The 20948-nt window shown below is 36.2% G+C and overlaps 3 protein-coding genes across 3 annotated transcripts; all 3 read left to right on the top strand.

Annotated features, from left to right (window-relative positions):
• The first annotated feature begins 1883 nt into the window (after window positions 1–1883).
• Window positions 1884–4912, top strand: LOC123308495 (putative exonuclease GOR). The gene is made up of 3 exons (XM_044891158.1): window positions 1884–2055; window positions 2914–3226; window positions 3628–4912. Exons 1-3 carry the CDS (start codon window positions 1996–1998, stop codon window positions 4773–4775), a joined length of 1521 nt encoding a protein of 506 aa, XP_044747093.1. The 5' UTR covers window positions 1884–1995; the 3' UTR covers window positions 4776–4912.
• Window positions 4913–9997: 5085 nt separating this feature from the next.
• LOC123306994 (putative exonuclease GOR) lies at window positions 9998–12862 on the top strand. Its single transcript, XM_044889195.1, has 3 exons — window positions 9998–10149; window positions 11001–11313; window positions 11715–12862. Exons 1-3 carry the CDS (start codon window positions 10090–10092, stop codon window positions 12860–12862), a joined length of 1521 nt encoding a protein of 506 aa, XP_044745130.1. The 5' UTR covers window positions 9998–10089.
• A 5214-nt stretch (window positions 12863–18076) lies between these two features.
• On the top strand, window positions 18077–20948 carry LOC123306993 (putative exonuclease GOR). Its single transcript, XM_044889194.1, has 3 exons — window positions 18077–18228; window positions 19087–19399; window positions 19801–20948. The coding sequence occupies exons 1-3, from the start codon at window positions 18169–18171 to the stop codon at window positions 20946–20948; spliced, it is 1521 nt and encodes a 506-aa protein (XP_044745129.1). The 5' UTR covers window positions 18077–18168.

Genomic DNA, 20948 nt, shown 5'->3' with positions numbered 1-20948 from the left:
TTGAGACGTGAGACCATTTTGGTGTCAAAATTGGAAAATTGCAATTATTTGATAACTTTATTGTTCATGAGAATGAAAGCTCGAAAACGCTTTTCTATGTTATGGATGATATTGGTCATTTAACAAGGTATGTAGCCTACAAAAAAAACAAAAAGGAGCTCCAGATTCGCCATATACCTATGTAGTTCTAAGACATTAGTTTATGAGTATTGAAAGTCGATGTTAGTCGTATTGTTTTCCTGGAATCCTCATAAAATTGACCGTTTGAAATTACGGTAGGTATCTTAGGTGATGCAAATATTTTACCCGAAGAATAATAAAAGACTGAAAGGCGTAAGGGACATTAGGTAGATACCAAATTAGGGGTGCGATTCAAAGAGAATTGATCTAAAGGGCTAATAGTGTTATTAAGTATATGATAAGTTAATTTTGATTTTCGAGGTAATGGAGGGAGAACAATACGTATGCTTTAACGACATCTTTTACTTCCCAGTATGAACCACCCTGCTTATCTTTTATGGTAGGCACATCATTCAAAACTAATAGGCAGATTCTTCGAAATTATGGTTTAAAGGTTCAAAATGAAATTCTTTCTAGGATAATGGAAGGAATTTTCTAGAATTTATGCATGTGCTGAAACGAGAATTGATTGAACGACAGTAGTTTTTTTCTGAATCAGGATGATATACACTATACATGGTGTTTCAGAAAGATTGCGACCTTGGACCTTTGTCGAAAACTGTTTTGTTTCCAAGAGACAGGTCGTCATATATGTTTTTTAAATGGATATGTTTTCGAGAAAGTTCGGCAGTCCATCTCTTTTTATCTTAGCTAGAGGCAGCCATTTTCAACAATTCCTATAATCTGACATGTGATAAAATTCAATGTTCTATTGCTCTACTCAAGTATGTTTTCGAATATAAATAATGGTTTTCAAGTTTTACTGAAAATTGGGGCATCCTTGAGAAAGACAGAGAGATTATTTTTGTTCTAAATTATATAAGAATTGTGGAAATGAATATCATTTTGGCGTACCTACTATTTTTTTCATGCAGATATTTTGAACGAGTAAGAATAAGAATATTGAAGGGCCTGAGGGACCTTAGATAGGTACCAAATTAGTGGTGACATTCAAAGATAATTGATAATTAATAGTGTTATTGTATATGACAAGTTGATTTTGATTTTCGAAGAAATGGCCTAAACAACATCCTTTACTTCCCTGTATGGACAACACTGCTCATCTTATGGTAGGCACATCATTCAAAACTGATAGGGAGATTCTTTGAAATTATGATTTATAGGTTCAAATTGAAATTCTTTCGAGGATAATGGAAGAATGTTCGAGAATTTATGCATGTGCTGAAACGAGAATTGCGTAAAAATAACTGAATAATATTATGAATAAAAGAGACAATCAAAATAGAATTTTATTAGGTTTCGAAAAAGTTGTTTTAAACTATTCTAATTATTCAACTTAGTTCTTCTTATATCAAAATTTTTCCTTCATGTAAGATTCTGTTATTTGTTCCTTTATGATTTTATGCCATCTGAGTCTAATTTGTCATGAAAGTATTGTTGTAAATTTTCTTGATTCTATTCACTTTTCTTTTTGATATTAATTTATGAGTTGTTCTTATTCTATTCAGATTATGCGTTACATACTCAATTCAATACTGTTTGTATTGACCGCTGAAATCTGACATGCACCCTTTCTCATCTTTAATACCTGGAACTTTCTTATATTAACGACCTGTCATTTGACAAATGACCAATCCACCCAAAATTTTTGGAAATAATTGAAGGGGTAGGTACCTGATGACCTGCGTATTAAGCAATTAGACATTGCAAAAATTTTGCCCATCCCACATAAAGGGCCCAAAGAGGGTTCTTCAGATCATTCTTCGCTTGGTATACTTGTGATACAGAAGTGTTCTTAGTTGTGAGAAAAATTCAACGTGTTGTGATTTTTGTGATTTTTTCGATTTTGTCAAGATGTATCATCCAGATTTTTCAGCGTACGGCAGGCCAGCTATGTTTTTCGATCGCAGAGGGGTAAGTAAATTTTTGTTTGAACATTCATTGACGTTGAAAATATGTCGAATCGTTACGCCGAATTTGAATTCTTGAAATACATCAAAACTTTAATATTTTTTCTTTCTATCATTTGTCATTTTCGAATATTCGAATACGTACATGCGTACTACAGCCAATTTGAGTGAGTGCCAAAATTCCCAATAGTTCATGAAACGGCCGCTGAAGTATTTCTTGAAATATATCTGTCATCTGTCATTTGTCATTTTCAAATTTCGAATATTCGAGGTACATGCGTATTGTAGCCAATTTGACTAAGTGCCAAAATTCCCAACAGGGCCGAACAGCTCTTCAGCACAGAACAGACCCACTTGACTTACTTTATGCTCTTCAGATACTCAGTCTGTGTAAAGTTGTGATACAGAAATGTTCATTGTACGAGAATTTCTCCGTGTTTTGCTTCTTTCATTTTCGTCGAAATGTCGATGTTCGTTCAAGAAACTCGATTCCTTGATATTTTACAGTACGATAGCCAAGCGACGCAAAAGCCTATTTGAACAAGAAATTTTTTTCATGGCAACAGTCTGTATCTTTCAAACCGAGTCGATTCGTAAAAAATGGTAAAGGAAAAAATTGTTTATTTTGACCTCGAGAATCTACTGTTAGAATAATTTTCCAACTTCTTCCAAAATGATTGAAATAGCGCAGTAAACCACACCATGAAAAATTCATTACTTTTTCAGTAAATTGAGATGATTCAATTCAATTCAGCGTTTTGAAAATTCGGTCTTCCAACAACAATCATTCGGATTGTTGCATCAATTAAATAAAAGTTTGATTTATTCTGTGTCCCATACTAATCTTGAATTTTTTTTCCAGAATTTGGTACAGCCACCAGTTTGGCACACACCCCAGTTTGTACAGCCACCGATCCTCCATCCCAGACAACAGTTTCATCAGAATATTCCTGATGAAGCTACCATCAGTCTTCATTACAATAATGTGCAGCAACCTAACGTCTATGAAGTGAACGGTACCACCTATTACGGAACTGCCAACAGTCATATGGCTTCAGCTTCGGCGAATAGGCACCACAGAAGACCTTTGCCTGAAGAATGTGAAAATGTCAAGGATGAGAAAAGAATCAGGAGGCACCACAACGATGGTCAACGTCGGCATTCAAGTTTTTTCGGTAAGTCGACCACTCTGGAATTACAAAAATAATGATGTTATGTATGATTAGAACCAGGAGGGAAAGTTCTTCAGTTCACAAGTTTCATGCTTGTAACTATTAGTTTCGATACTTTTTGAATTGGTCTCAAGACTTGAAAGATTCAGGGTTCAATGTTGAAATACCTTTCATAATATACAGTCTTTTCTTCTCAAAATAAGGCGGCTCAAATGACAGTATCCTAATATGACATCTTTGAAAACCTGCAGACTCTTTACCCACCGCTGAAAGTGCATAGGTACATCATAGAGCCTTTTTTTCTTTTCGCTATCTAATCTTCAAAATCCTCTAGATCCCTGACCATTTTTAATACTGAGATTCGGCGTCATTGGCGTATTCATCAATCAACTTTTATTTTCCAGAAAAACAATCTGATGCTGGCTCACCGAGGTGTCCTCAGCAGCAGAAGCCATTAAAGAAGAAACATAAGAAGCCGTTCCCTAATGTGTACAAGCCGATTCGCTCGGCAAGGGACGAACGACCATCAGATTGTAGCGAAAATAAAGCCAAAGAAGGGAATAACCCCCCTAGGGTGGAAGCCGCTGTTTCGCCAGTGTTCGGATTGACCGAAGAACGACTGTACAACCTCCTCAACCAGTTCACCGTAGCTCCGGAGGATCTGTTTTCCAACGGTTTTCCACAGGTGGATAAGGTTAAGAACCAAGTCCGCCTGTACAAACATTGTTTCGGAAAACCCTTCAGGATCCCGAAGAGATTGGCTGGTATTGAGGAGGATTTTGATCGGAATTCACCGACCGCAGTTGAGAGGACCTGCGTTCGGTGTAACGATCAGTTCTTCGTCAACGAGAACGGTTACTTGACGAAACAGCAGTGCTTCTACCACTGGGGGAAAATTTCGTACTGTCGCCATACATGTTGCGAAAACACTCCGGGATCCAAAGGTTGCACTTCGTCAAAACACCACGTCTGGAACGGTACAGTGGCGGGGATCAACGAGCCCCTGCAAGGTTTCATAAGCACAAAACGCAGCAAAAAATCGGAGCGTAAGGTTTTCGCTGTAGACTGCGAAATGTGCTACACCGTGCGAGGCTTGGAACTTTGCAGGGTAACCGTTCTGGGTTTTGACGGTGCCACGGTGTACGACTTTTTTGTGCAACCGGAGGAAGAAGTTGTGGACTACAACACTAGATTTTCCGGAGTGACCGAAAGTGACGTGTATGGGGCAAAGTCGAAAACATTCCAAGAAGTGCAAAACGATTTATTGAACATTATCCACGAGGACACCATTCTGATAGGACACGCGTTGGACAATGATTTGCGAGTGCTGAAACTGGTCCATTCTAAAATTGTGGACACGTCTCTCATTTTCCCTCATGAGCGCGGTTTTCCCTTCAGGAACTCCTTAAAACAGTTGATGTCAGTTCATCTGAACAAGGCAATTCAGACATCCGATCATGGACATAGTCCATATGAGGATGCTCTGAGTTGCTTGGAGCTGATAAAGTTCAAAATACAACTGTACTACGCTGAGAGACGTCTCACAATTTAAGAAGAGACCAGTTCGCAAGATCTTGTCCAACAGTTCCGTGATCCTCATCCAGAATTATGTATATAGGTACAACACATGTGATATAAAACTTAAATTTTTATGTATATATTTCAATATTTAATATGATCTCAGTATATGTTAGCTAATTATTAATTCAATTCGTTGTGTTACTTTCAAACTGACCGCACTTGTGTATATATGTATATATGTTTATATTTCAAATAAATCTTTGTTTTCAAATTGAATTAGGACATTTCAATCTATTACCAAACTTTTGATAGCAAACAGTTTAAAAAATGTCTAAATTAGTTTCATATGATTACTATAAAGATGTTCCCTTGCGTATATAAAAACAAACTGATTTTAAAACAAAATTGTATGAATGAATACAATTTTATATCGACAATTTTGTCATTTTTACTTATGGACAAATTTCTATCTATCACCGTCCACTATTTGTATATAATTGTAAATATCTACTTTTTTATGTTAATCTTAAGTTCCAATCATGGCTGTGCTGTCAATGTACAAATTATTTTATGAATAATAATAGAAGTTCTTTTCAAATTTTTTCTTTTATTACTTAATTGCATACGAAATACATACATATTTGAGGCCTACAGTTAAGCCTGCCTTGAATAAATCGAAGCAAAGCCTTCTATAACGCTCAATAAAAATACCAATAAAAAAATATTCCTAGAACCATCATAGTAAAATATTTCCCTTCATGAATTCTGGACATCTTTGATGATATGACGAAATCAATTATCCTGCAGAAATTCCTTGAATGGATAAATAATCAGACGAGGCACTTATCTCATACAATATACTCTATATTTGAATCGTTTCAATATAATTTGATTTTTCCGTTAAAAATCAGAGTTCCCTCATTTAGATATCCTTCCCAACGAAAAATCGTCGTAGATCTTAATGAGATACCTACATAATCATAAAGAGCAACTCTTCTTGTAATTAATCTCGAAATTTCATCGACCTCAGTTCAAGCGTTCGATCTTGAAAAAAATATTTTTCAGGATTTTTTGAAGAACAAACTTCAACACGCGTATCTCCCAGAAAAATCATCGTAGAGCTTAATATGATACATAATCATAAAAAGCATTTCTTCTAGTAATAAATCTCGAAATTTCATCGACCTCAGTGCAACCGTTTGGTCTTGGCGAATCTTTAACTGACTACATATTTTTCAGGATTTTTCGAGAAACAACAGATCGTCACATAGGTGACATTTATGCTACGCACACAGATGAACTTATGCTTCGCACATAAATGACACTTGTGCTTCGTCCCACTAATGACACTTGTGATTCAACTGATTTTCCTTTCACACTGAATGGAAAAATGAAATTGGGAAATGTCCCCGGTCCAATAAAGGATCTCCCTATTCCAGAAGGTTTTGCACCTTTTGCCTAAAGGACAAAAATACTCCACCTTTTTCAGGATTTTCGAGGAACAACAGATCGTCACATAGGTGACATTTATGCTTCGCACACAGATGAACTTATGCTTCGCACATAAATGACACTTGTGCTTCGTCCCACGAATGACACTTGTGATTCAACTGATTTTCCTTTCACACTGAATGGAAAAATGAAATTGGGAAATGTCCCCGGTCCAATAAAGAATCTCCCTATTCCAGAACGTTTTGCACCTTCTGCCTAAACGACAAAAATACTCCACCTTTTTCAGGATTTTCGAGGAACAACAGATCGTCACATAGGTGACATTTATGCTTCGCACACAGATGAACTTATGCTTCGCACATAAATGACACTTGTGCTTCGTCCCACGAATGACACTTGTGATTCAACTGAATTTCCTTTCACACTGAATGGAAAAATGAAATTGAGAAATGTCCCCGATCCAATAAAGGATCTCCCCTTTTCCAGAACGTTTTGTACCTTTCGCCTAAAGGACAAAAATAATGGCCAAAATTGAAGTTGACTTATTCTAGGGAAATTTTGATGGTAAATGTGCAGGCCGAAAGATATCTTTTTGAGTAAAGGAACTTTTTAAAGGAAAATATTCGCAGTTTCATCTATGCATCATCCAGATGCATCATCCAGAACGCTTTTTGGTATACTTCTATAGTGTGGTCAATTAATGTGTCTTCTTTTACTATCCAGTATGGACCACTCTGCTTATCTTTTATGGTAGGCACATGATTCAAAACTTATAGGGAGATTCTTCGAAATTATGGTTTATAGGTTCAAATTGAAATTCTTTCGAGAATAATGGAAGAATGTTCGAGAAGGTATGCAAGTGCTGAAACGTGAATTGATTAAACAAAAGTAGTTTTTTTCTGAATCAGGATGATATACACTATACAGGGTGTGTTTCAGAAAGATTGCGATTTCAGACCTTTGTCGAAAACTGTTTTGTTTCCAAGACACAGGACGTCATATGCTATCCAGATAGATACGTTTTCGGAAAAGTTCGGCAGTCCATATATTTTTATCTTAACTGGAGGCAACCATTTTCAACAATTCATGTAATCCGACATGTAATAAAATTCAATGTTCTATTGCTCTACTCAAGTATGTTTTCGAATATAAATAATGGTTTTTCCAGTTTTACTGAAAATTGGGGATCCTTGAGAAAGACAGAGAGATTATTTTTGTTTTAAATTATATAAGAATTGTGGAAATGAATATCATTTTGGCGTACCTACTATTTTTTTCATGCAGATATTTTGAACGAGGAAGAATAAGAAGATCGAAAGGCCTGAGGGACCTTAGATAGGTACCAAATTAGGGGTGAGATTCAAAGATAATTGATAATTAATAGTGTTATTGTATATATGACAAGTTGATTTTGATTTTCGAGGAGATGGCCTAAACAACATCCTTTACTTCCCTGTATGGACAACCCTGCTCATCTTATGGTAGGCACATCATTCAAAACTAATAGGGAGATTCTTTGAAATTATGGTTTATTCAAATGATTCAAATTGAAATTCTTTCGAGAATAATAGAAAGAATGTTCGAGAATTTATGCATATGCTGAAACGAGAATTGATTGAACGAAAGTAGTTTTTTTCTAAATCAGGATGATATACACTATACAGGGTGTTTCAGAAAGATTGCGACCTCAGACTTTTGTCGAAAACTGTTTTGATCCTAAGACACAAGACGTCATATGTTATCCAAATAGATATGTTTTCGAAAAAGTTCGGCAGTCCATCTCTTTTTATCTTAGCTGCCGAATCTACCCGAATCTACCGGTACTTATTATTCATTTAATAATTTCGGACCTTTGAATTTGACCACGTATTCTTCATTAATAAATAAAATTCAATTGTTTGAGACGTGAGACCATTTTGGTGTCAAAATAGGAAAATTGCAATTATTTGATAACTTTATTGTTCATGAGAATGAAAGCTCGAAAACGCTTTTCTATGTTATGAATGATATTGGTCATTTAACAAGGTATGTAGCCTACAAATAAAACAAAAAGGAGCTCCAGATTCGCCATATACCTATGTAGTTCTAAGACATTAGTTTATGAGTATTGAAAGTCGATGTTAGTCGTATTGTTTTCCTGGAATCCTCATAAAATTGACCGTTTGAAATTACGGTAGGTATCTTAGGTGATGCAAATATTTTACCCGAAGAATAATAAAAGACTGAAAGGCGTAAGGGACATTAGGTAGATACCAAATTAGGGGTGCGATTCAAAGAGAATTGATCTAAAGGGCTAATAGTGTTATTAAGTATATGATAAGTTAATTTTGATTTTCGAGGTAATGGAGGGAGAACAATACGTATGCTTTAACGACATCTTTTACTTCCCAGTATGAACCACCCTGCTTATCTTTTATGGTAGGCACATCATTCAAAACTAATAGGCAGATTCTTCGAAATTATGGTTTAAAGGTTCAAAATGAAATTCTTTCTAGGATAATGGAAGGAATTTTCTAGAATTTATGCATGTGCTGAAACGAGAATTGATTGAACGAAAGTAGTTTTTTTCTGAATCAGGATGATATACACTATACATGGTGTTTCAGAAAGATTGCGACCTTGGACCTTTGTCGAAAACTGTTTTGTTTCCAAGACACAGGTCGTCATATATGTTTTTTAAATGGATATGTTTTCGAGAAAGTTCGGCAGTCCATCTCTTTTTATCTTAGCTAGAGGCAGCCATTTTCAACAATTCCTATAATCTGACATGTGATAAAATTCAATGTTCTATTGCTCTACTCAAGTATGTTTTCGAATATAAATAATGGTTTTCAAGTTTTACTGAAAATTGGGGCATCCTTGAGAAAGACAGAGAGATTATTTTTGTTCTAAATTATATAAGAATTGTGGAAATGAATATCATTTTGGCGTACCTACTATTTTTTTCATGCAGATATTTTGAACGAGTAAGAATAAGAATATTGAAGGGCGTGAGGGACCTTAGATAGGTACCAAATTAGTGGTGACATTCAAAGATAATTGATAATTAATAGTGTTATTGTATATGACAAGTTGATTTTGATTTTCGAAGAAATGGCCTAAACAACATCCTTTACTTCCCTGTATGTACAACACTGCTCATCTTATGGTAGGCACATCATTCAAAACTAATAGGGAGATTCTTTGAAATTATGATTTATAGGTTCAAATTGAAATTCTTTCGAGGATAATGGAAGAATGTTCGAGAATTTATGCATGTGCTGAAACGAGAATTGCGTAAAAATAACTGAATAATATTATGAATAAAAGAGACAATCAAAATAGAATTTTATTAGGTTTCGAAAAAGTTGTTTTAAACTATTCTAATTATTCAACTAAGTTCTTCTTATATCAAAATTTTTCCTTCATGTAAGATTCTGTTATTTGTTCCTTTATGATTTTATGCCATCTGAGTCTAATTTGTCATGAAAGTATTGTTGTAAATTTTCTTGATTCTATTCACTTTTCTTTTTGATATTAATTTATGAGTTGTTCTTATTCTATTCAGATTATGCGTTACATACTCAATTCAATACTGTTTGTATTGACCGCTGAAATCTGACATGCACCCTTTCTCATCTTTAATACCTGGAACTTTCTTATATTAACGACCTGTCATTTGACAAATGACCAATCCACCCAAAATTTTTGGAAATAATTGAAGGGGTAGGTACCTGATGACCTGCGTATTAAGCAATTAGACATTGCAAAAATTTTGCCCATCCCATATAAAGGGCCCAAAGTGGGTTCTTCAGATCATTCTTCGCTTGGTATACTTGTGATACAGAAGTGTTCTTAGTTGTGAGAAAAATTCAACGTGTTGTGATTTTTGTGATTTTTTCGATTTTGTCAAGATGTATCATCCAGATTTTTCAGCGTACGGCAGGCCAGCTATGTTTTTCGATCGCAGAGGGGTAAGTAAATTTTTGTTTGAACATTCATTGACGTTGAAAATATGTCGAATCGTTACGCCGAATTTGAATTCTTGAAATACATCAAAACTTTAATATTTTTTCTTTCTATCATTTGTCATTTTCGAATATTCGAATACGTACATGCGTACTACAGCCAATTTGAGTGAGTGCCAAAATTCCCAATAGTTCATGAAACGGCCGCTGAAGTATTTCTTGAAATATATCTGTCATCTGTCATTTTCAAATTTCGAATATTCGAGGTACATGCGTATTGTAGCCAATTTGACTAAGTGCCAAAATTCCCAACAGGGCCGAACAGCTCTTCAGCACAGAACAGACCCAATTGACTTACTTTATGCTCTTCAGATACTCAGTCTGTGTAAAGTTGTGATACAGAAATGTTCATTGTACGAGAATTTCTCCGTGTTTTGCTTCTTTCATTTTCGTCGAAATGTCGATGTTCGTTCAAGAAACTCGATTCCTTGATATTTTACAGTACGATAGCCAAGCGACGCAAAAGCCTATTTGAACAAGAAATTTTTTTCATGGCAACAGTCTGTATCTTTCAAACCGAGTCGATTCGTAAAAAATGGTAAAGGAAAAAATTGTTTATTTTGACCTCGAGAATCTACTGTTAGAATAATTTTCCAACTTCATCCAAAATGATTGAAATAGCGCAGTAAACCACACCATGAAAAATTCATTACTTTTTCAGTAAATTGAGATGATTCAATTCAATTCAGCGTTTTGAAAATTCGGTCTTCCAACAACAATCATTCGGATTGTTGCATCAATTAAATAAAAGTTTGATTTATTCTGTGTCCCATACTAATCTTGAATTTTTTTTCCAGAATTTGGTACAGCCACCAGTTTGGCACACACCCCAGTTTGTACAGCCACCGATCCTCCATCCCAGACAACAGTTTCATCAGAATATTCCTGATGAAGCTACCATCAGTCTTCATTACAATAATGTGCAGCAACCTAACGTCTATGAAGTGAACGGTACCACCTATTACGGAACTGCCAACAGTCATATGGCTTCAGCTTCGGCGAATAGGCACCACAGAAGACCTTTGCCTGAAGAATGTGAAAATGTCAAGGATGAGAAAAGAATCAGGAGGCACCACAACGATGGTCAACGGCGGCATTCAAGTTTTTTCGGTAAGTCGACCACTCTGGAATTACAAAAATAATGATGTTATGTATGATTAGAACCAGGAGGGAAAGTTCTTCAGTTCACAAGTTTCATGCTTGTAACTATTAGTTTCGATACTTTTTGAATTGGTCTCAAGACTTGAAAGATTCAGGGTTCAATGTTGAAATACCTTTCATAATATACAGTCTTTTCTTCTCAAAATAAGGCGGCTCAAATGACAGTATCCTAATATGACATCTTTGAAAACCTGCAGACTCTTTACCCACCGCTGAAAGTGCATAGGTACATCATAGAGCCTTTTTTTCTTTTCGCTATCTAATCTTCAAAATCCTCTAGATCCCTGACCATTTTTAATACTGAGATTCGGCGTCATTGGCGTATTCATCAATCAACTTTTATTTTCCAGAAAAACAATCTGATGCTGGCTCACCGAGGTGTCCTCAGCAGCAGAAGCCATTAAAGAAGAAACATAAGAAGCCGTTCCCTAATGTGTACAAGCCGATTCGCTCGGCAAGGGACGAACGACCATCAGATTGTAGCGAAAATAAAGCCAAAGAAGGGAATAACCCCCCTAGGGTGGAAGCCGCTGTTTCGCCAGTGTTCGGATTGACCGAAGAACGACTGTACAACCTCCTCAACCAGTTCACCGTAGCTCCGGAGGATCTGTTTTCCAACGGTTTTCCACAGGTGGATAAGGTTAAGAACCAAGTCCGCCTGTACAAACATTGTTTCGGAAAACCCTTCAGGATCCCGAAGAGATTGGCTGGTATTGAGGAGGATTTTGATCGGAATTCACCGACCGCAGTTGAGAGGACCTGCGTTCGGTGTAACGATCAGTTCTTCGTCAACGAGAACGGTTACTTGACGAAACAGCAGTGCTTCTACCACTGGGGGAAAATTTCGTACTGTCGCCATACATGTTGCGAAAACACTCCGGGATCCAAAGGTTGCACTTCGTCAAAACACCACGTCTGGAACGGTACAGTGGCGGGGATCAACGAGCCCCTGCAAGGTTTCATAAGCACAAAACGCAGCAAAAAATCGGAGCGTAAGGTTTTCGCTGTAGACTGCGAAATGTGCTACACCGTGCGAGGCTTGGAACTTTGCAGGGTAACCGTTCTGGGTTTTGACGGTGCCACGGTGTACGACTTTTTTGTGCAACCGGAGGAAGAAGTTGTGGACTACAGCACTAGATTTTCCGGAGTGACCGAAAGTGACGTGTATGGGGCAAAGTCGAAAACATTCCAAGAAGTGCAAAACGATTTATTGAACATTATCCACGAGGACACCATTCTGATAGGACACGCGTTGGACAATGATTTGCGAGTGCTGAAACTGGTCCATTCTAAAATTGTGGACACGTCTCTCATTTTCCCTCATGAGCGCGGTTTTCCCTTCAGGAACTCCTTAAAACAGTTGATGTCAGTTCATCTGAACAAGGCAATTCAGACATCCGATCATGGACATAGTCCATATGAGGATGCTCTGAGTTGCTTGGAGCTGATAAAGTTCAAAATACAACTGTACTACGCTGAGAGACGTCTCACAATTTAAGAAGAGACCAGTTCGCAAGATCTTGTCCAACAGTTCCGTGATCCTCATCCAGAATTATGTATATAGGTACAACACATGTGATATAAAACTTAAATTTTTATGTATATATTTCAATATTTAATATGATCTCAGTATATGTTAGCTAATTATTAATTCAATTCGTTGTGTTACTTTCAAACTGACCGCACTTGTGTATATATGTTTATATTTCAAATAAATCTTTGTTTTCAAATTGAATTAGGACATTTCAATCTATTACCAAACTTTTGATAGCAAACAGTTTAAAAAATGTCTAAATTAGTTTCATATGATTACTATAAAGATGTTCCTAAGCGTATATAAAAACAAACTGATTTTAAAACAAAATTGTATGAATGAATACAATTTTATATCGACAATTTTGTCATTTTTACTTATGGACAAATTTCTATCTATCACCGTCCACTATTTGTATATAATTGTAAATATCTACTTTTTTATGTTAATCTTAAGTTCCAATCATGGCTGTGCTGTCAATGTACAAATTATTTTATGAATAATAATAGAAGTTCTTTTCAAATTTTTTCTTTTATTACTTAATTGCATACGAAATACATACATATTTGAGGCCTACAGTTAAGCCTGCCTTGAATAAATCGAAGCAAAGCCTTCTATAACGCTCAATAAAAATACCAATAAAAAAATATTCCTAGAACCATCATAGTAAAATATTTCCCTTCATGAATTCTGGACATCTTTGATGATATGACGAAATCAATTATCCTGCAGAAATTCCTTGAATGGATAAATAATCAGACGAGGCACTTATCTCATACAATATACTCTATATTTGAATCGTTTCAATATAATTTGATTTTTCCGTTAAAAATCAGAGTTCCCTCATTTAGATATCCTTCCCAACGAAAAATCGTCGTAGATCTTAATGAGATACCTACATAATCATAAAGAGCAACTCTTCTTGTAATTAATCTCGAAATTTCATCGACCTCAGTTCAAGCGTTCGATCTTGAAAAAAATATTTTTCAGGATTTTTTGAAGAACAAACTTCAACACGCGTATCTCCCAGAAAAATCATCGTAGAGCTTAATATGATACATAATCATAAAAAGCATTTCTTCTAGTAATAAATCTCGAAATTTCATCGACCTCAGTGCAACCGTTTGGTCTTGGCGAATCTTTAACTGACTACATATTTTTCAGGATTTTTCGAGAAACAACAGATCGTCACATAGGTGACATTTATGCTACGCACACAGATGAACTTATGCTTCGCACATAAATGACACTTGTGCTTCGTCCCACTAATGACACTTGTGATTCAACTGATTTTCCTTTCACACTGAATGGAAAAATGAAATTGGGAAATGTCCCCGGTCCAATAAAGGATCTCCCTATTCCAGAAGGTTTTGCACCTTTTGCCTAAAGGACAAAAATACTCCACCTTTTTCAGGATTTTCGAGGAACAACAGATCGTCACATAGGTGACATTTATGCTTCGCACACAGATGAACTTATGCTTCGCACATAAATGACACTTGTGCTTCGTCCCACGAATGACACTTGTGATTCAACTGATTTTCCTTTCACACTGAATGGAAAAATGAAATTGGGAAATGTCCCCGGTCCAATAAAGAATCTCCCTATTCCAGAACGTTTTGCACCTTCTGCCTAAACGACAAAAATACTCCACCTTTTTCAGGATTTTCGAGGAACAACAGATCGTCACATAGGTGACATTTATGCTTCGCACACAGATGAACTTATGCTTCGCACATAAATGACACTTGTGCTTCGTCCCACGAATGACACTTGTGATTCAACTGAATTTCCTTTCACACTGAATGGAAAAATGAAATTGAGAAATGTCCCCGATCCAATAAAGGATCTCCCCTTTTCCAGAACGTTTTGTACCTTTCGCCTAAAGGACAAAAATAATGGCCAAAATTGAAGTTGACTTATTCTAGGGAAATTTTGATGGTAAATGTGCAGGCCGAAAGATATCTTTTTGAGTAAAGGAACTTTTTAAAGGAAAATATTCGCAGTTTCATCTATGCATCATCCAGATGCATCATCCAGAACGCTTTTTGGTATACTTCTATAGTGTGGTCAATTAATGTGTCTTCTTTTACTATCCAGTATGGACCACTCTGCTTATCTTTTATGGTAGGCACATGATTCAAAACTTATAGGGAGATTCTTCGAAATTATGGTTTATAGGTTCAAATTGAAATTCTTTCGAGAATAATGGAAGAATGTTCGAGAAGGTATGCAAGTGCTGAAACGTGAATTGATTAAACAAAAGTAGTTTTTTTCTGAATCAGGATGATATACACTATACAGGGTGTGTTTCAGAAAGATTGCGATTTCAGACCTTTGTCGAAAACTGTTTTGTTTCCAAGACACAGGACGTCATATGCTATCCAGATAGATACGTTTTCGGAAAAGTTCGGCAGTCCATATATTTTTATCTTAACTGGAGGCAACCATTTTCAACAATTCATGTAATCCGACATGTAATAAAATTCAATGTTCTATTGCTCTACTCAAGTATGTTTTCGAATATAAATAATGGTTTTTCCAGTTTTACTGAAAATTGGGGATCCTTGAGAAAGACAGAGAGATTATTTTTGTTTTAAATTATATAAGAATTGTGGAAATGAATATCATTTTGGCGTACCTACTATTTTTTTCATGCAGATATTTTGAACGAGGAAGAATAAGAAGATCGAAAGGCCTGAGGGACCTTAGATAGGTACCAAATTAGGGGTGAGATTCAAAGATAATTGATAATTAATAGTGTTATTGTATATATGACAAGTTGATTTTGATTTTCGAGGAGATGGCCTAAACAACATCCTTTACTTCCCTGTATGGACAACCCTGCTCATCTTATGGTAGGCACATCATTCAAAACTAATAGGGAGATTCTTTGAAATTATGGTTTATTCAAATGATTCAAATTGAAATTCTTTCGAGAATAATAGAAAGAATGTTCGAGAATTTATGCATATGCTGAAACGAGAATTGATTGAACGAAAGTAGTTTTTTTCTAAATCAGGATGATATACACTATACAGGGTGTTTCAGAAAGATTGCGACCTCAGACTTTTGTCGAAAACTGTTTTGATCCTAAGACACAAGACGTCATATGTTATCCAAATAGATATGTTTTCGAAAAAGTTCGGCAGTCCATCTCTTTTTATCTTAGCTGCCGAATCTACCCGAATCTACCGGTACTTATTATTCATTTAATAATTTCGGACCTTTGAATTTGACCACGTATTCTTCATTAATAAATAAAATTCAATTGTTTGAGACGTGAGACCATTTTGGTGTCAAAATTGGAAAATTGCAATTATTTGATAACTTTATTGTTCATGAGAATGAAAGCTCGAAAACGCTTTTCTATGTTATGAATGATATTGGTCATTTAACAAGGTATGTAGCCTACAAATAAAACAAAAAGGAGCTCCAGATTCGCCATATACCTATGTAGTTCTAAGACATTAGTTTATGAGTATTGAAAGTCGATGTTAGTCGTATTGTTTTCCTGGAATCCTCATAAAATTGACCGTTTGAAATTACGGTAGGTATCTTAGGTGATGCAAATATTTTACCCGAAGAATAATAAAAGACTGAAAGGCGTAAGGGACATTAGGTAGATACCAAATTAGGGGTGCGATTCAAAGAGAATTGATCTAAAGGGCTAATAGTGTTATTAAGTATATGATAAGTTAATTTTGATTTTCGAGGTAATGGAGGGAGAACAATACGTATGCTTTAACGACATCTTTTACTTCCCAGTATGAACCACCCTGCTTATCTTTTATGGTAGGCACATCATTCAAAACTAATAGGCAGATTCTTCGAAATTATGGTTTAAAGGTTCAAAATGAAATTCTTTCTAGGATAATGGAAGGAATTTTCTAGAATTTATGCATGTGCTGAAACGAGAATTGATTGAACGAAAGTAGTTTTTTTCTGAATCAGGATGATATACACTATACATGGTGTTTCAGAAAGATTGCGACCTTGGACCTTTGTCGAAAACTGTTTTGTTTCCAAGACACAGGTCGTCATATATGTTTTTTAAATGGATATGTTTTCGAGAAAGTTCGGCAGTCCATCTCTTTTTATCTTAGCTAGAGGCAGCCATTTTCAACAATTCCTATAATCTGACATGTGATAAAATTCAATGTTCTATTGCTCTACTCAAGTATGTTTTCGAATATAAATAATGGTTTTCAAGTTTTACTGAAAATTGGGGCATCCTTGAGAAAGACAGAGAGATTATTTTTGTTCTAAATTATATAAGAATTGTGGAAATGAATATCATTTTGGCGTACCTACTATTTTTTTCATGCAGATATTTTGAACGAGTAAGAATAAGAATATTGAAGGGCGTGAGGGACCTTAGATAGGTACCAAATTAGTGGTGACATTCAAAGATAATTGATAATTAATAGTGTTATTGTATATGACAAGTTGATTTTGATTTTCGAAGAAATGGCCTAAACAACATCCTTTACTTCCCTGTATGTACAACACTGCTCATCTTATGGTAGGCACATCATTCAAAACTAATAGGGAGATTCTTTGAAATTATGATTTATAGGTTCAAATTGAAATTCTTTCGAGGATAATGGAAGAATGTTCGAGAATTTATGCATGTGCTGAAACGAGAATTGCGTAAAAATAACTGAATAATATTATGAATAAAAGAGACAATCAAAATAGAATTTTATTAGGTTTCGAAAAAGTTGTTTTAAACTATTCTAATTATTCAACTAAGTTCTTCTTATATCAAAATTTTTCCTTCATGTAAGATTCTGTTATTTGTTCCTTTATGATTTTATGCCATCTGAGTCTAATTTGTCATGAAAGTATTGTTGTAAATTTTCTTGATTCTATTCACTTTTCTTTTTGATATTAATTTATGAGTTGTTCTTATTCTATTCAGATTATGCGTTACATACTCAATTCAATACTGTTTGTATTGACCGCTGAAATCTGACATGCACCCTTTCTCATCTTTAATACCTGGAACATTCTTATATTAACGACCTGTCATTTGACAAATGACCAATCCACCCAAAATTTTTGGAAATAATTGAAGGGGTAGGTACCTGATGACCTGCGTATTAAGCAATTAGACATTGCAAAAATTTTGCCCATCCCATATAAAGGGCCCAAAGTGGGTTCTTCAGATCATTCTTCGCTTGGTATACTTGTGATACAGAAGTGTTCTTAGTTGTGAGAAAAATTCAACGTGTTGTGATTTTTGTGATTTTTTCGATTTTGTCAAGATGTATCATCCAGATTTTTCAGCGTACGGCAGGCCAGCTATGTTTTTCGATCGCAGAGGGGTAAGTAAATTTTTGTTTGAACATTCATTGACGTTGAAAATATGTCGAATCGTTACGCCGAATTTGAATTCTTGAAATACATCAAAACTTTAATATTTTTTCTTTCTATCATTTGTCATTTTCGAATATTCGAATACGTACATGCGTACTACAGCCAATTTGAGTGAGTGCCAAAATTCCCAATAGTTCATGAAACGGCCGCTGAAGTATTTCTTGAAATATATCTGTCATCTGTCATTTGTCATTTTCAAATTTCGAATATTCGAGGTACATGCGTATTGTAGCCAATTTGACTAAGTGCCAAAATTCCCAACAGGGCCGAACAGCTCTTCAGCACAGAACAGACCCACTTGACTTACTTTATGCTCTTCAGATACTCAGTCTGTGTAAAGTTGTGATACAGAAATGTTCATTGTACGAGAATTTCTCCGTGTTTTGCTTCTTTCATTTTCGTCGAAATGTCGATGTTCGTTCAAGAAACTCGATTCCTTGATATTTTACAGTACGATAGCCAAGCGACGCAAAAGCCTATTTGAACAAGAAATTTTTTTCATGGCAACAGTCTGTATCTTTCAAACCGAGTCGATTCGTAAAAAATGGTAAAGGAAAAAATTGTTTATTTTGACCTCGAGAATCTACTGTTAGAATAATTTTCCAACTTCATCCAAAATGATTGAAATAGCGCAGTAAACCACACCATGAAAAATTCATTACTTTTTCAGTAAATTGAGATGATTCAATTCAATTCAGCGTTTTGAAAATTCGGTCTTCCAACAACAATCATTCGGATTGTTGCATCAATTAAATAAAAGTTTGATTTATTCTGTGTCCCATACTAATCTTGAATTTTTTTTCCAGAATTTGGTACAGCCACCAGTTTGGCACACACCCCAGTTTGTACAGCCACCGATCCTCCATCCCAGACAACAGTTTCATCAGAATATTCCTGATGAAGCTACCATCAGTCTTCATTACAATAATGTGCAGCAACCTAACGTCTATGAAGTGAACGGTACCACCTATTACGGAACTGCCAACAGTCATATGGCTTCAGCTTCGGCGAATAGGCACCACAGAAGACCTTTGCCTGAAGAATGTGAAAATGTCAAGGATGAGAAAAGAATCAGGAGGCACCACAACGATGGTCAACGGCGGCATTCAAGTTTTTTCGGTAAGTCGACCACTCTGGAATTACAAAAATAATGATGTTATGTATGATTAGAACCAGGAGGGAAAGTTCTTCAGTTCACAAGTTTCATGCTTGTAACTATTAGTTTCGATACTTTTTGAATTGGTCTCAAGACTTGAAAGATTCAGGGTTCAATGTTGAAATACCTTTCATAATATACAGTCTTTTCTTCTCAAAATAAGGCGGCTCAAATGACAGTATCCTAATATGACATCTTTGAAAACCTGCAGACTCTTTACCCACCGCTGAAAGTGCATAGGTACATCATAGAGCCTTTTTTTCTTTTCGCTATCTAATCTTCAAAATCCTCTAGATCCCTGACCATTTTTAATACTGAGATTCGGCGTCATTGGCGTATTCATCAATCAACTTTTATTTTCCAGAAAAACAATCTGATGCTGGCTCACCGAGGTGTCCTCAGCAGCAGAAGCCATTAAAGAAGAAACATAAGAAGCCGTTCCCTAATGTGTACAAGCCGATTCGCTCGGCAAGGGACGAACGACCATCAGATTGTAGCGAAAATAAAGCCAAAGAAGGGAATAACCCCCCTAGGGTGGAAGCCGCTGTTTCGCCAGTGTTCGGATTGACCGAAGAACGACTGTACAACCTCCTCAACCAGTTCACCGTAGCTCCGGAGGATCTGTTTTCCAACGGTTTTCCACAGGTGGATAAGGTTAAGAACCAAGTCCGCCTGTACAAACATTGTTTCGGAAAACCCTTCAGGATCCCGAAGAGATTGGCTGGTATTGAGGAGGATTTTGATCGGAATTCACCGACCGCAGTTGAGAGGACCTGCGTTCGGTGTAACGATCAGTTCTTCGTCAACGAGAACGGTTACTTGACGAAACAGCAGTGCTTCTACCACTGGGGGAAAATTTCGTACTGTCGCCATACATGTTGCGAAAACACTCCGGGATCCAAAGGTTGCACTTCGTCAAAACACCACGTCTGGAACGGTACAGTGGCGGGGATCAACGAGCCCCTGCAAGGTTTCATAAGCACAAAACGCAGCAAAAAATCGGAGCGTAAGGTTTTCGCTGTAGACTGCGAAATGTGCTACACCGTGCGAGGCTTGGAACTTTGCAGGGTAACCGTTCTGGGTTTTGACGGTGCCACGGTGTACGACTTTTTTGTGCAACCGGAGGAAGAAGTTGTGGACTACAGCACTAGATTTTCCGGAGTGACCGAAAGTGACGTGTATGGGGCAAAGTCGAAAACATTCCAAGAAGTGCAAAACGATTTATTGAACATTATCCACGAGGACACCATTCTGATAGGACACGCGTTGGACAATGATTTGCGAGTGCTGAAACTGGTCCATTCTAAAATTGTGGACACGTCTCTCATTTTCCCTCATGAGCGCGGTTTTCCCTTCAGGAACTCCTTAAAACAGTTGATGTCAGTTCATCTGAACAAGGCAATTCAGACATCCGATCATGGACATAGTCCATATGAGGATGCTCTGAGTTGCTTGGAGCTGATAAAGTTCAAAATACAACTGTACTACGCTGAGAGACGTCTCACAATTTAA

Source organism: Coccinella septempunctata, chromosome 2 (assembly GCF_907165205.1).
Source record: "Coccinella septempunctata chromosome 2, icCocSept1.1, whole genome shotgun sequence".
NCBI lineage: Eukaryota > Metazoa > Arthropoda > Insecta > Coleoptera > Coccinellidae > Coccinella > Coccinella septempunctata.
The sequence above is the reverse complement of the archived record's forward strand: the minus strand, read 5'-3'. Positions and strand labels throughout refer to the sequence as shown.

Excerpts from the sequence above, each read along its gene's own strand:
- LOC123308495 (XM_044891158.1), top strand. The coding sequence starts at position 1,996 with ATGTATCATCCAGATTTTTCAGCGTACGGCAGGCCAGCTATGTTTTTC. Across the intron at positions 2,056-2,913 it reads TGTTTTTCGATCGCAGAGGG|AATTTGGTACAGCCACCAGT; the intron begins GTAAGTAAATTT and ends TTTTTTTTCCAG. Across the intron at positions 3,227-3,627 it reads TCGGCATTCAAGTTTTTTCG|AAAAACAATCTGATGCTGGC; the intron begins GTAAGTCGACCA and ends TTTATTTTCCAG.
- LOC123306994 (XM_044889195.1), top strand. The coding sequence starts at position 10,090 with ATGTATCATCCAGATTTTTCAGCGTACGGCAGGCCAGCTATGTTTTTC. Across the intron at positions 10,150-11,000 it reads TGTTTTTCGATCGCAGAGGG|AATTTGGTACAGCCACCAGT; the intron begins GTAAGTAAATTT and ends TTTTTTTTCCAG. Across the intron at positions 11,314-11,714 it reads GCGGCATTCAAGTTTTTTCG|AAAAACAATCTGATGCTGGC; the intron begins GTAAGTCGACCA and ends TTTATTTTCCAG.
- LOC123306993 (XM_044889194.1), top strand. The coding sequence starts at position 18,169 with ATGTATCATCCAGATTTTTCAGCGTACGGCAGGCCAGCTATGTTTTTC. Across the intron at positions 18,229-19,086 it reads TGTTTTTCGATCGCAGAGGG|AATTTGGTACAGCCACCAGT; the intron begins GTAAGTAAATTT and ends TTTTTTTTCCAG. Across the intron at positions 19,400-19,800 it reads GCGGCATTCAAGTTTTTTCG|AAAAACAATCTGATGCTGGC; the intron begins GTAAGTCGACCA and ends TTTATTTTCCAG.